Below are 14,753 nucleotides of genomic sequence, written 5' to 3'. Positions count from 1 at the left end.
TGAATATCATGACGGCCACTCTTGTCTTATGACCCTTGTGAGATGGGCCCCAAGGCCGGGAAGGGCACCAAGGGGAGGCAAGGGAAGGGGTGTGAATAATGGGGGGGGGGGGGCTATCAAAGTTTGGCTGGGAGGGTCCAGTGATTTGTAGTTACACCGCTGTTTTTACTACTTATAGGAAGTGTGAATTGTCACAAAATACAGCACTCAGGTGGATGTTATAAAAAGTAAACCTCAGGCCCAGATTTACGTCACAGGAGCCTATAGGCACAGATGTCCTGGCAGACTAGACTTCACCCTCCATGAAACTAAAAAAAAAAAAACAACGAACCAAACCGCGGCTGTCCAAGTGGCCATTTCTCCCTTACTTCCCTTGCCCATCATAGGTATCAACAGGTGTCTTTTAATATTAGGTAGCCAGACGTACCCTCAATATTAAATAGCTATAGGTGCCCCCAATATCATCATGCGCCTATAGGCACGAGCCTACAGTGCCTTATGGTAAATCCGGCCCTGGTAAACCTGAAAACCAGTACTGCAGATAGTGCTTTAGTGGGGTAGCAGATATAATGGCTGCTGTGGGGCCCAGGAGAAGGTGGGGGCTAACTCTGTTCCTCCACTTGGATTTTTTGCATCTTGGCTATTAGTAGGCACTTCCATTTGGATCCCTTTTCAACTGAAAATCAGCACTGCAATGCAATCACAATTTTTCTGTTTTACACCACACCCTTTAGCATTTTCGCAAACATTTTGTGCAGTCGTTGAAATTTCCCATTGTGATTGCCTTTGTTTTTCTGACGATTCAACATTAGCAAATAAGAACAGATACAAACATAAACTGCAAGGAAATCACATTAGGCATTCCTTTTGATATGCAATTTTGTTCCCATTGCATTGAACCCAAACGCAAATGCAGACAGAAAATTGCATTTGGGGAAATTAAGCATTAAAGTGTAACTGTCGGGCATAAAATAAAAAATCAATTATTTCGTTTTATCTGGTAAACAAGTAATAAGGATGCTAACCAGGCAATCCAAAAGTTAAAATCTTTATTACTTCTCTTGTTTATAAATGATCATTCCCCAGTTTCCCTGACTCTTATTTGGTACGTTGCCGCAAAAAGGAAGTTGCAGGGCATGCTGGGTTGTCTTTTTTTGCTTCTTTATTTCCCCTCAGACTTAACTAATGTACAGAAGCAAAAAAAAAAGACAACCCAGCATGCCCTGCAACTTCCTTTTTGTGTACCAAATTTTCTGTGTACCAAATAAGAGTCAGGTAAACTGGGGGAGTGATCATTTATAAACAAGAAAAGTAATAGTGGTTTTAACTTTTGGATTGCTTGCTTAGCATTCTTATTACTTGTTTACCAGATAAAAATAAAGAATTGATTTTTGATTTTATGCCCGACAGTTACACTTTAAAGGACAACTGTAGTGAGAAGTATATGGAGGCTGCCATAATTACATCCTTTTAAGCAATACATGCAGCAGATCAGGTGTTTCCAACATCTTTGTCAGATCTGACAAGATGAGCTGCATGCTTACTTCTGGTGTTATTCAGACAATACTGCAGCCAAATAGACCAGCAGCTAAGCCAGGCAACTGGTATTGCTTAAAAGGAAATAAATATGGCAGCTTCCATATACCTCTCACTACAGTTGTCCTTTAAGGGGAAAAAGGGCATCCCAGTTTCCAAATTCTGTATGCACAGTAAGTGGCCATGACAGCTAAGGCCGGACTGCGGACTGGCGTGTCCAGGGACCACACTGCACCGCACCACACTGTCAAAAACAGGCCTTTAGGGATTACCGCGTTAGTACCCGTCTGGCAGCTGGCCAAGCATGAAGTGACTCTTACTTCTTGTGGCTGAAACAATCACATGCGTGGAAGCGCATTGCTAAAAATACACTTCTGTGCATGCGCAATGCATAAACCTTGGGCGGGTTTTCACACACACACACACGCCATAGACTTACATGACTTCTAGTCCACCTTAGAACCATGTGGTAACGTAGACCTGGCCTTGCGTCAGGGACGCAGCAGAAACATCACTTCCATTGCATCCTGCCGCACCACGTCGGTATGTACGGCCCCATAGACTTTCATGGGGATGCAGTACAATTACCGCACTGGCCCAGTGTAAAAGGGCCCTCAATGGCAATTCATTTCTGAACAGGACTTGATATATTGATATCCATACATGGACTTGTGTGCATTCAGCATGCTGTCACATTTGGGGGAAAAAATTACCGCTGTCACGGAGAAACAAAATCTGTATTGGCGCACTAGGGCAGCTGACGGCAGGGTGCCTCCGATCCCCTCCAGGGCAAATATGTGTGGGGAGCACTGAAAAAATATACGCAGCAAAGTAATTTCCCATGTTTTCATACGGATCACACATTCATTATGCAGTTCTCAGCAGATTACATACATTAAGGCGTATAAATCTTTGCCCTGCCTTCTCATGCCCCATGGTCCACATAGTAAATGAACAAGGAATATTAAATTGTAAAATGATTTTCATCTAAGTGTTCTAATAATGCACTCCACCCCAAAAGGCATGCTAACGCCGATCGCTCTGTGCTAAGACGACTAACAGCCAGAGTGATGCAAGTTAATTAATAATGATAATTGATCCAAATCAAGGCAATACTTGGCAAGCAGCAGTACTATTTGGAACAGAAGAACAGATTAAAATGCAAGGACGACACACCTTTTGAATCCTATATAAAGTCATTTACAACCTCAGTATTTGCTGTTTCTATTGGAGCTGCTCTATCTTTCTTCTGGATAGGGTAACCTTTTTGCTTGAACATGGCTTCTTATAGACAACAGTCATCCTCGCAATCAATGATGCACTCAGGCTCATCAAGCTATGGTGGAGGGGCTAGTGGTGGTTTTCAGAATGTAGGTAGTTTTGTTGGTGAAATTGGTCAACAAGGTGGCCACTCATCTGGTGGCTATGGCCAATCATCTGGCGGCTATGGCCAATCGTCTGGTGGCTATGGGCAATCATCTGGTGGTCATGGTCAGTCATCTGGCGGCTATGGCCACTCATCTGGTGGCTATGGCCACTCATCTGGTGGCTTTGGTCAATCATCTGAGAGCCATGGCCAAGTAGGGGGTGGTTTTGGTGGTGGTTATGGCCATGCAGCTGGTGGCTTTCAAGGTGGTTCCAGCTATGGTGGAGGCTTTGGTATGGATGGTGGCTATGGCTTTGGAGGTGGTGAAAGCATATTCTCTAGCAATGAGAAGCAGACCATGCAGAATCTCAATGATCGTTTGGCCTCCTACTTGGACAAAGTCAGGCAACTGGAGGAAGCAAATGCTGAGTTGGAAAGAAAAATCAAGGAATTTTATGAGAAGCTAAGAGGCCAGGATAACGAACAAGGCAAAACAAAAGACTACTCCAAATACTTTGCCACCATTGAAGAGCTAAAACAGAGCGTAAGTAGTAACACTATATTTAATTTAAATAATTAATTGAGAAAGGACTAGCGAAATACTTCTAATAGTAATACCATAAGGATAATATAATACTTCTGAAGCAATAAGATTTGTATCTCTGTAGCAATAAGATTATGTTAGTGTGCTTTAAAGTTGTTCTCTACCATTTACAAAAGAAAAGATGTCCGGAGTTATCGTGCCTCGCACAGGCCTAGGTCCACTCATCGGAACTGTGCATGGGGTTTGTTGTTTTGCTCTCCTCATTAAGCCCCATAAACATGTTCAATAAGTGTGCCACCATTGCTTGATCATGATGATAGAGCAGAGTGGTCGATACACAAAGATAGGCACCCAGTATAACAAGTTAGAACTCTTAACTGAAGAAAACCATTCAGAGATATATCATACACCACCATCAGGCAATGCAGCTTGCTTAGAACAGAGAGGAACACAGAAAGAATACAGGAAATCACAATACCATAGAGATCATCACCACATTTTACAGATAGTGACATCTTGTGGTTGCTTTACTATATTGCAGTTTAGCAGGTAATAACAGATCGTTCAGGTGACATTTTGGGGCACAAACGCTGCACAAACACACTGCTTAGTCATAGATGTGCAGAGTCGGTTTTTTAGTGGAGAGAAAGAGGGGCAATGAGTGTGGCGCGACCGAGCTGCATCCACGGCACTGAAAACAAAACAGAAAACACTAAGAGCTCATTTATCATTTGTTGTTGGAATTTCTCCAAATGCCTTTTTTTTCTGTGATATTTAGGTGGCCGTGGTTAATGTTATCCATGGTATGTCTGCATTGTGTTATCATCTCTCCTTTAAAGCAGTAGGATTAGCCATACTATGCCAGGGGGAAAAAACATATATAAGTAGTTAAATACTTGATCTACTTACATAACACATGCATTGTACTGTCCACGTTTTGATTTCAGTGAATGTTATATAGTAAATGAAAAGAATTCTGTTCCTGGTGGGGGCCATGTCTTTTACCCACAGTTTAGGCAAAATCCTGATGTCATTTCTGCCCTTTACTTTTTTTTTCTTTTCTCCTCCAACCGCCGAGTCACCTCAGCCTTGCTTGTAAACACAAGTGAGCAGGGGATCGTGTTTCAGATAGGCAGCTAGGCAGGGAAATAAATGGAAGAGGAGGAATATATTATAGATAAAAAGAACCCCCAGCATGCAACTGTTTGGCACTGACTACTAAGGAGCCAGTGCTCCTAAAATATGTGATAGCTCCAAATCATAACAGCAGAAAAAGTTTTGAATGTTTTGAATGCAGGATTAGCATCTTTATCACTTAATACACTCAGACCAGTTGCTGTTGAAATTTGATTTTTATGGTGACAATCCCGCTTTAATGACAAAAGGACTTATAAAGCACTTTTGTTTTAGATTAAAGAAACAAGATCTAAATGATTACACGTGCGGCGTGCCTATATGAAGAGCGTTTCACATACATTACAATAGAAAACGTGTCCTCTACATAAATGCTCAACCTTGTGGTAAGCATTTAAAGGACCACAACCTGCTCACAGCAGACCACACAAACACTAATGGTCCTAAAGGTGGCCCACACACCATAAACATTTTTCAATATCTGTTCAATTTAAGAATTGCAATCAAGTTTTCTGACTAATTGTAACATTTCAAAAATATGACCAATGTACCACACACGTATGCTCAATTTTTCCCCAATTTAATAAAAATGATTGGAAACTCTGAGAAAATTGCTTGGGTGTGTATATTAATAAACTGACAATCTAACACACAACATACAATCTTTAGAGAAATTGAAGAAAAATATCTTGCATTCCGGATAGATAAAAATCGAGAAAAACGGGAAATCCGATCAGATTTTTCAGTCGAATGAAAATTTTGATTTTTTTGGGGAGATCCGATCGTTTTTATCGAATTGCCGTAAAATCGGATCATTTTATTGTATCGTGTGTGGCCACCTTAAGACAGAATAATCAGGTGCACAGCTACATACAAGCACAGCACAGTTGCGGGTTTTTGAACTTCAATATTTTTTGTAGGGCTTTAACGTACAATAATGAACATACTGATTTGTCTCCTACAGATTGTTGCTGCCACAAATGACAATGCCGCCCTCGTCTTGCACATTGACAATGCCAGACTGGCAGCCGATGACTTCAAGATGAAGTAAGTTAACTTAAGGTGCCGTACATCAGATGAGCGGGGCACATTTTACACTAGGGCAGACAGCGTTGGGGGTTCTATCTCGTTCGTCGCTCTTCCCGATATTGCACGTTGTTACCCCTGCCCACCCTATGGAGCATGTTGGTCCTACATCTTGCAGCATGTCAGATCAATACTTGCAACCAATTGCGGCCCGAAATTGGGCGCATTATCGATCAGGCATGTTCTTAGCGGCACCGATTTTCATCCGAGTATAATAGTCTAATCCGATCTTCAATCGTCCGCCAGAACTTGTGACCACTGCTTTATTTTGTCGGTAGGTTTTTGATAACTGCCTCTCATACTGTATCCACTTTGTTTAGCTTTTTGGATAAGAATTAAAGCCTGGCACACACATCCAATTTTGATTAGCCACTTCCTTGTAACATATGAGCGTAACTTAAAGAGTAGCTGTCAGCAATACTATCTCAGAAAAAAACACATATATAAGTAGATAAATATTTGCTCTACTTACATAACATATGTATTGCGCTGTCCACATTTAGATTTTAGTGATTTTTCTACAGTAAAAAAAGAAAATCCTCCTTGGGATTCTACATTTTAACTCTGTCTATCTTGAAGCCAATCCTGATGTAATTTCCTCCCTTACTCTCCTCTGCCTGATTGTGTATGCATTGCCTGCCCTCCTCCCAGTTTTCAGGCACTCTCACCCAGCTCTGCGATAGAAAGTGCATTGCCTCAGCATGAGAAATATTGGCCAATCAGTGAGGAACAGAGGAGTGGGAGGGGGAAACAGGAGGAGAAAGAGGATTCAGCCAATCAGGCTGCATTAGTTAAGTCTGAGAGGAAAGTAAAGAAACAAATAAAGACAACCCAGCATGCCCTGCAACTTCCTTTAGCCAAACCCAATAAGAGTCAAGCAAACTGGGGAATGATCATTTATCAACAAGAAAAGTAATAGTGATTTTAACTTTTGGATTGCCTGGTTAGCATCCTTATTACTTGTTCACCAGATAAAAATAAAGAATTGATTTTTTTATTTTATGCCCGACAGTTACACTTTAACAATATGTTCATACTATTCAAAGTCTGTTGGACCTCATACTACATGGTACTTATGCTACGTACACACATGCGACTACGATCGTTCGTTGTTAATGACGAACAATCTTTTAATTGACGAAAGAACGACCGGAGTAAAGTTAGTTCTAAAAAGTGTGTAACGATCACATCGTTAGAACGAACGTTACACCACGTAAAAGCACTCAATGCGCCTGCGCATAAAATTGTAAAGTTCCCTGGAGAAAAAGTGAAATGCGCATGTCCAGCCTGGTACAAACGATCGTTTCCAACGATGTACTACTTTTGCAAACGATCGTCGTTGGTTAAAATCCGCCGAGACAGAACTTTCTTTTGTAGCGATTTGGCTCGTTCGTCGTTAGACTTAATAGTCGGTGGTTCGTTTTTTGTAACGATCGTCGTTGGTAAAGATCGGGGAACGATCGTTACAAACGACTATAGTCGCATGTGTGTACGCACCTTAAGTGGTAAAATTGACCAATAATTGGCCAACCACGATTTTGATTGGCCAGTGATTTTAGCACCTCCCTATAGCATGAGGGTAAACACGATTTTAAATACAATGAACAGATTGTGTAGGTAATCGCTTATACCACACAGAGGTGGTAAAATTGACCAATGATTGGTCATTCAAAACAACACCAACTTTCTTTTCTTTCTACTTTTTGAATGTGAATGATATTAACTGGAAAGAAAGTATGGAGTTCTTTTCTATTCATCAGCAAAGGTCATCTAAGCATGTGTTTATTGTGAGCCAGATCACTACATTAACATCTAACTGTTCACCCTGGCAGGTATGAGAACGAGCTGGCTCTCGTCCGTAGCGTTGAAGCTGACATCAACGGCCTGCGTAAAGTCCAGGATGAACTGAACTTCACCAAATCAGATCTGCAAAACCAACTTACAGCCCTTATTGAAGAACTGGCTCAAATCAAGCAGAACTATGAAGAAGTAAAGATCTTAAGCATAAATCATTTTTGGTCTAAAGTTGCTATGGGATGTGAACAACTAAAAACGCTTTTTTTTATCTATCTTTAATGAATCTGCAGGAAAGTAAAGGATCCCAAGGAACACAAATGGGTGATGTCAACGTAGAAATGAACGCTGCTCCAGGCATTGATCTGATGAAGCTCTTGAACGATATGCGTCAACAGTATGAGGCTATGGCTGAGAAGAATCGTAAAGATGCAGAGGACAATTTCAAGAAGATGGTAAGATGCATTGTATCCTCAGTCATTAATTTGCAGAATTTTTTTTTTGCTGTGCAAGCCATACAATAAAATGACATGAACTATGGAGAGGTACTGTAGATAATACATGTATGAATTATCAGCATTGACAGTTCCCCCCCCCCTGTTTTAGGCCCAGTGCACACCAAAACCGCTAGCAGATCTGCAATACGCTAGCGGTTTTGGGAGCAGATTTCAGAGCGATTCTAGGTATGTTTAGAGCGAATTTCTAAACATGCCTTGGCTGTGTTTTTGTGTAGCAGATTACACAAATTGTTACAAATGACCAGGCAATCACAGCCGTTTATAACCAAAACATTTATTTAAAACAATTCTCCAAAATGTGATGCAACGTGTTTCACGGGCCAAACATCCCACTTCATCAGGCAAATTGAACAAGGAGAACTCAGCTGCAGGTCTATCTCATAACTAGAGCACTTCTAGTTGCATCACATTTTGGAGAATTGTTTTAAATAAATGTTTTGGTTATAAACGGCTGTGATTGCCTGGTCATTTATGTACCTGAGGGAGGTGAATCCACCCATTTCCTTCCTTTTTACACAGTTTTTAACATATTTTACTCTATGTTGGCCCCTCTGGTATTCCTGTGTTATCATTGAACCAGACCTGTTAGGGCCGAACAGTGCAGTGACTATTGACCAAAGTCAAAAACTAAGTTTTATCCCCCATAGGCCCACAAGCCATTAACATTTTCTCCTAAGTTATCTCCTAGGAGATAATTTTCATCTTCTCTTTAAAATAACTTTTCAGAATTTTACAATTGGGAAAGTACCCAAAAGTCAGTGAAAAGGTACCATCAAAATTATTTTAAGTATTTTCTTTCTTGGTGGTGGTTTAAAGGGCATTTTATGACAAGGTGTGAACATATCAACTGGGAGAAAACTCAAGAGAAAAAGTGAATGGTATATGGGCCATAGCATTTGTAAATCCAAGGTGTTAAAGAATTCCCTCCCCTGAAACCTAACTCCTAATAACCCCCATCCACAACATAAATATTATTTTTATGAAAGATAGCAACATGGTGGTCAGCACATTTTAACTGCGGGTGGTCCTGTGAAGTATCGCGACTGTGAAACTTCACTAGCGGCCCTACTTTGCCAGCGCAGCTTGATGACTCAAGGCCAATATCTCCTACCCCATGCCGTAGTATTAACCTACCTATTTTGCAGCATCTAACCCTAACCTTCTTACTAATCCCAAAAGCAGCTAGGTAAAGCTAGCAAAATTGCCACTCAACTAATGCATAAGTCCGGTACCAAAATTCCAGTTGCTGAAATAAACAAAAATCAGCACTAAGATCACTTTTAAAGGGTGCATATGATGTCGGCGCCGCTCAGTTCGGCACGGGGAGAGCCGAATGACGGCTTTCCCCACTGCCGCTAAACTCCGAAGCGGCGTTAAATACTATTCCCCCTCCGAGTTGTCGCAACTTGCAGGGAGATGTAATTCGGGGTCTGTCAGCCGCCAGAGCCCCGAATAACCGCTATGCGGGCCGCGCATCATAGCATTGCTTCTTTGACGGCACCCAGTTTCTGAGAGCCGAACGCCGAAATCAACTGATCCAGTTTTAGGGTCTAGGGTGATCATTAAAGGGAACCTGAACTGAGTAAAATTATTTCAATAAACACATGATGTAGCTGGAAATGAATATTGCATTATTACCTCACCGTCAGTTCCTCTCAGAAGCTCACCATTTTCTTCTTACAGTGATCCCTTCCAGTCCTGACAAGCATAAACGTGGCCCACGTGGTTGCCAGAGTAAAGTGGGTGTGTGTGTGTGACGTCACAAGCGCCAACATATATGATGGCAACCACATGGGCTGCGTGAATGCAGATGGTGGACATCGGCGGGCACTGGGGGTGTCACATTTTACACTGGGGGTAGCGTCAGGCCAGCGGGGCAGCGTCACAAGACTGATTCCCAGCCTGTGGTATATGGACAGCCAGGGCTCGCCCACATTACCCTCTGGGTATCGCATGGTGGTTTGGGGGCCCCAGCAAGTGAGAGAGGCTGGGGCCCCCGGCTGTCGTGCTAACCAGTGTTTGTGTGTATAGACAGCCGACAGATCTCTCTCTAATCACGTTCAATTGTCTCTTGGTCGAATCTGCCCATGATCACTAGATATGGGACTACCTTTAATTCATTTACTGTGCAGGGTTTTTTAAAATCTTTATCGCACATTAGTGACAGAACTCCAAAATTATGAGGTTGTATCAAGCCTTTACATTTTGTACACAAAAATGTGGGATTTAAAAAGAAGTTTTTAGAAGAAAGTATGAACCTAACCCGTATCTGTGTATAGTCATATTAAGCTCCTTGGGTATAATGAAAACATTTTTACTCAATTTTAGCAGTAATAGTAGTATTATTCAATCATATCCTTATTTTGGCCTTTGTCACCTTTTTTCATTGTTAGAGTGAAGGTTTAAAGAATGAAATATCAGTGGGAGCCCAAGAAGTATCCACCAGCAAGAGTGAGATTTCGGAGTTGAAGAAGGCTCTTCAAGCTTTGGAGATCGAGCTTCAGTCACTTCTTGCCATGGTAAGGAATTATACATATAGCAACATTTGAAAACACAGAACCACATTTTTGTTTATACTGTATCCGTTCAGTGGCTTATGTTTGCGGTGATTTTTTTTTTTACAGAAAAAATCTCTTGAAGATAACCTTCAAGAGACAGAAGGCCAGTTCTGTATGCAGCTCGCCAAACTCCAAGCTCAGATTTCTGCAGTTGAGGAGCAACTGTCGCAGATCAGAGGAGACACGGAATGCCAGACTGCCGAATATGAAGAACTTCTGGATATCAAGACAAAATTAGAGGCAGAAATTGAAACATACCGCAAACTCCTGGACGGTGAAAGGTAAGAGCATGCATTGTCCTGCACTATTGTGAGATAAAAGAAATCAGAAATGGTCAAAAGCTATGGTCTCCTCCTCTAATGTATGCCTTTGATTAGGACAGTTCCTCTATCACAAATGTGGTTAACCAATGTCCATATTGGTATGAGTCTTTCCTGATGCACAGGTTCCCTTCCATAGTCCCAGACTATATTCTTAGGTTTATTATGCCCTACATAGGGGTGGAAACTTCATCCCCTAAGTGTGAAAGACTTTGGCTGGAGCCAGGGGTATAACTACATATCATGGATCCCCACAGCAAAACGTTGATGTAGCCCCCACCAATATTCACACCCCTTCCTTTGTCTACCCTTGGTGACACTCACAGCCTGGGAAGCCCATCTTGAAGGGGCCATAAAACAAGTGTGGCCATTCTTCCATTCTTAAGCTTCACACCCATAACAAGTGTAACCACAAAAACACCTCATCTGAAGGATGGAACCCTTTATTGTGCTGAATACACACAGTGCGTTCCCACACTCGATTTCCGGCTCGATTCCCGTCGATTCGTTTATTTCCAACATGTCCGATTTGCATTTCGATGGATTGTTAGGTCGATTTGCAAGTAAAGTATGCCAAATCGACCTAACGATCCATCGCAATGCAAATCGGACATGTTGGAAATAAACAAATCGACGTGAATCGAGCCGGAAATCGAGTGCGGCAACGCACCGTGTGTATTCAGCATTAGAGGGAGCGAGGTAGCCACTCCCCTGTAGTTACGCCCCTGGCTGGAGCCAAAAATTGCTCAGAACCTGTGTGTGAAGGGAGTTACTGAAGCAGTTGTTTAAATTCTATATTATGTTTTTTATATATACAGCACAGTTTTCAGTATCCGGCACCAGCTTGAGCAACCGGCCAAAATAACACAAACCTTTGCCCTGAAATACTTTCCGAGCCTCCAGCGACATCTGGCAGCCTTCCTGTATCTCCTCGTGGGCTCTGAGAGGCTTTCTGGCTTCCCCCGTGCACGCAATCTGGCTGGTCACCTGACCCGCATTGGACTGAATTCCGGTCCGGATAGCGGGGACTCTGCTGTATATCATTTCTTAGATAGCACTGTATGTTGAGAAATTGTGTGTAGTGTTGCTACTTTCAAATTTGATTCAACAAAGTAAAGTAAGCAGGCACAGCAGAAGATATTGCGGTTGTGAGGGCCAGTGATAGCAGCAGTAAGAACTACTTGGAGAAAGCAGGAAATCTTGTGTTGCTTTGATTAACTTATATTTTTTGTAACCATAATACATTTTGTCTTTTTATTGGTAATGATGATTTTTTTCTTTCAATAATTTCAGTCTAGGAAAAGGAACTTCCGGAACAGGTTCAGGAACTAGCACAGGAGTTAGCACGGGAGGAAGCAGAGGAACTACCACAGGAGTTAGCACGGGAGGAAGCAGAGGAACTACCACAGGAACTAGCTCAGGAACTACTACCACAGGATCTGGATATGGGAGAGCAACAGGACCCCCAAGTACAGGATCTGGTGGTAAAGGTAATTCATTTTAATTTTTTATGGCTCTCTCATAATGTTAATATTTGAACATAAACTGCATCAGCGGCATTATTATTTTCTTACATAGAGCAATCTGTCTCTAATAAAAAAATCAGCAATACTCTAACAAACCACTTCAGGACCACCCATATTGAAATCTACTGCCATTTCTAAACGCCAGTTTCTGACCCATAGTAGATTTTAACTCCAGCATCTTTGTGCACTTTGATAGCTGACACCTTCTGCAATGAAGGAAAAGTGATTTGGATTGGCTCCTGGTCACCTGATCGCTATGATCCCATATTTATCACTTTTTTGCTCTATAAAAACTTAATTTTCACTCTCTATTTAGTGCCCCTGCTGTGTACCTAAAAAATAAATGGTCTACAAAATGTTGACATTTCTGAATAGAAAACATATGAAACAAACTATTTCTGAAAACTGTATTGCTGCATTTTGAGATATTTACATATGTTTGGTTGAAGAATTCAGAAATTCATTTTTTTTTCATTTTTGAGCATATTTTCTCTCATAAAAACAAGCAAATAACAGATTTATTATAATTACATGGTACTAAAAGAAAGCCCTTCTTTCTCAATTTCTTAGTTCATGCTAAACACTGGCATGGATATGGCACCAGTGCTTTAAAGGGAACCAGAGAGCAATGGGTTGTTAAAATAGAAAAAGCTTTTATACATACCTGGGGCTTCTTCCAGCCCCATAAGCCTGGATCACTCCCACGCCGCCATCCTCCGCTTCCTGGAACCGCCGTTACCGGGCCCGTCACTTCCGGCGGATGCGGCCAATTGTCCGCATCACAGGCGCTCCCTCCATACCCGTACGCATGCGGCTGCGCAGTAGGCAGCCTCATGCGTACTTCTATAGAGGGAGCTCCGTGTGATGCAGAGAATCGTCCGCGTCCGCCGGCCGACTGGCCGACTCGCGGCAATGACGGGACCCTGTACCGGCGGATCCAGGCAGCAGAGGACGGCGGCGTGGGAGCGATCCATGCGTATGGGGCTGAAGGAAGCCCCAGGTATGTATAAAACCTTTGATCCTCTCTGGTTCCGTTTAAAGGTTCATTTAACAACGAACTGCACCAAGTATCTTGTTACATAAAATCAGAGAATATTTTGAAAGCTTAAACTGGGGACTTTGATTGGCTGGAGTACAAAAACATAGACCTCTAATGTTAGGAGATCTGCATTGTACATGAATAATATGTTTCTGTTTTACGTTAAGGCGCCGTAAAGACAAGGAAAGTAAGGAGAATTGTGGAAGACATAGAGGATGGAGTAGTGGTGGGTAGCCATGAAGAGGAGCATGAAGAACCAATCCCATAAACAGAACGGAATACCAAAGACGACCCCTACGGATAGTGCCTGCTCAAGCAAATCGGAAACCTCTCATGTCCACATACAAATATTCTTCTTTCACATTCTATATTCCTATTCTTGCTTGGGGCAGTGAGGGCTACAATAAATGCTGCTCCAATGTCTTCTATCTGCAATGCAAAATTCATTGTATGCTTTTTCCTTTTCTGTTTATTCAAATCCAGACTAAAACCAAAACTGAAGAAGACAAATTCCATTCGTTCCAGATGGTGCTGGTGGGTGGGTCATTCAAGTGAGATCACATGACACCCAAAGTAGGAAGCTCAATAGATATGAGTGCTTTCCCAGCATCCTTGTGTTACAATACGTGAACATTTCCTTAGTCAGTTTTGGGTTTAGTTGACCTTTAACTTTTACCTGTCATGGCAGGATGTCACCATAGCTGATTTGTTGTTGTTGTTGTTACCTGTGGCTTCATTGTTGAGTGAATTTAATTGTGACATGGAATAATCATGCAGTTCAAGACACCATTGTATGGTTGTTCTATGTCATTGATTGACGGAAGTCATTAAGATACTACATCAGCAGGAAACTAGAAAACTCCTAAGAAGTCAGATTTGATGTGGTGGCTTTCATGTTTCTGCATTGACAAGTTCTCGTTAAGGAGGTGGGGTTATAAAACAGTCTAGGAGTAACCATATGATCATGACGTTTCTTGATCACATGATATATCAATGTGCCTAGTTTCGTTTGTGTCATTGCAGATATATTGCTCTTTTCAATGCTAACTGCGCAGTGAAGATATGTGTGTTGTTGTTTTATCTTTTGCTTTGCACAGTATGCAAATAAAGTCTGAAGCAATTTTTATGCCGTCTCTCTTTTTTCATTTAAAATCCTCTGCAAGTACATTAGTAGGGGGACTACAGACACTGCTGTATGTCGTATTACCAAATGATGTATGTAAAGAAAACCTCTATCAAAATGCAGATATAATGTAGGGCAGATATAATGGAGTTGACTCATATATGTATTTCTCCTTATCTGTTTATCGCTTCAATCAAACCTTACAGCTG

General features: G+C 41.7%; 1 protein-coding gene across 1 annotated transcript; it reads left to right on the top strand.

Annotated features, from left to right (window-relative positions):
- The first annotated feature begins 2,744 nt into the window (after positions 1-2,744).
- On the top strand, positions 2,745-14,545 carry LOC137542551 (keratin, type I cytoskeletal 47 kDa-like). The gene is made up of 8 exons (XM_068264558.1): positions 2,745-3,446; positions 5,545-5,627; positions 7,499-7,655; positions 7,754-7,915; positions 10,372-10,497; positions 10,603-10,817; positions 12,150-12,346; positions 13,589-14,545. Exons 1-8 carry the CDS (start codon positions 2,814-2,816, stop codon positions 13,687-13,689), a joined length of 1,674 nt encoding a protein of 557 aa, XP_068120659.1. The 5' UTR covers positions 2,745-2,813; the 3' UTR covers positions 13,690-14,545.
- Positions 14,546-14,753: the final 208 nt, after the last annotated feature.

Source organism: Hyperolius riggenbachi, chromosome 12 (genome assembly GCF_040937935.1).
Source record: "Hyperolius riggenbachi isolate aHypRig1 chromosome 12, aHypRig1.pri, whole genome shotgun sequence".
Lineage (NCBI taxonomy): Eukaryota > Metazoa > Chordata > Amphibia > Anura > Hyperoliidae > Hyperolius > Hyperolius riggenbachi.
Note: the sequence above shows the minus strand (reverse complement) of the source record. Positions and strands in the feature narration are given on the sequence as shown.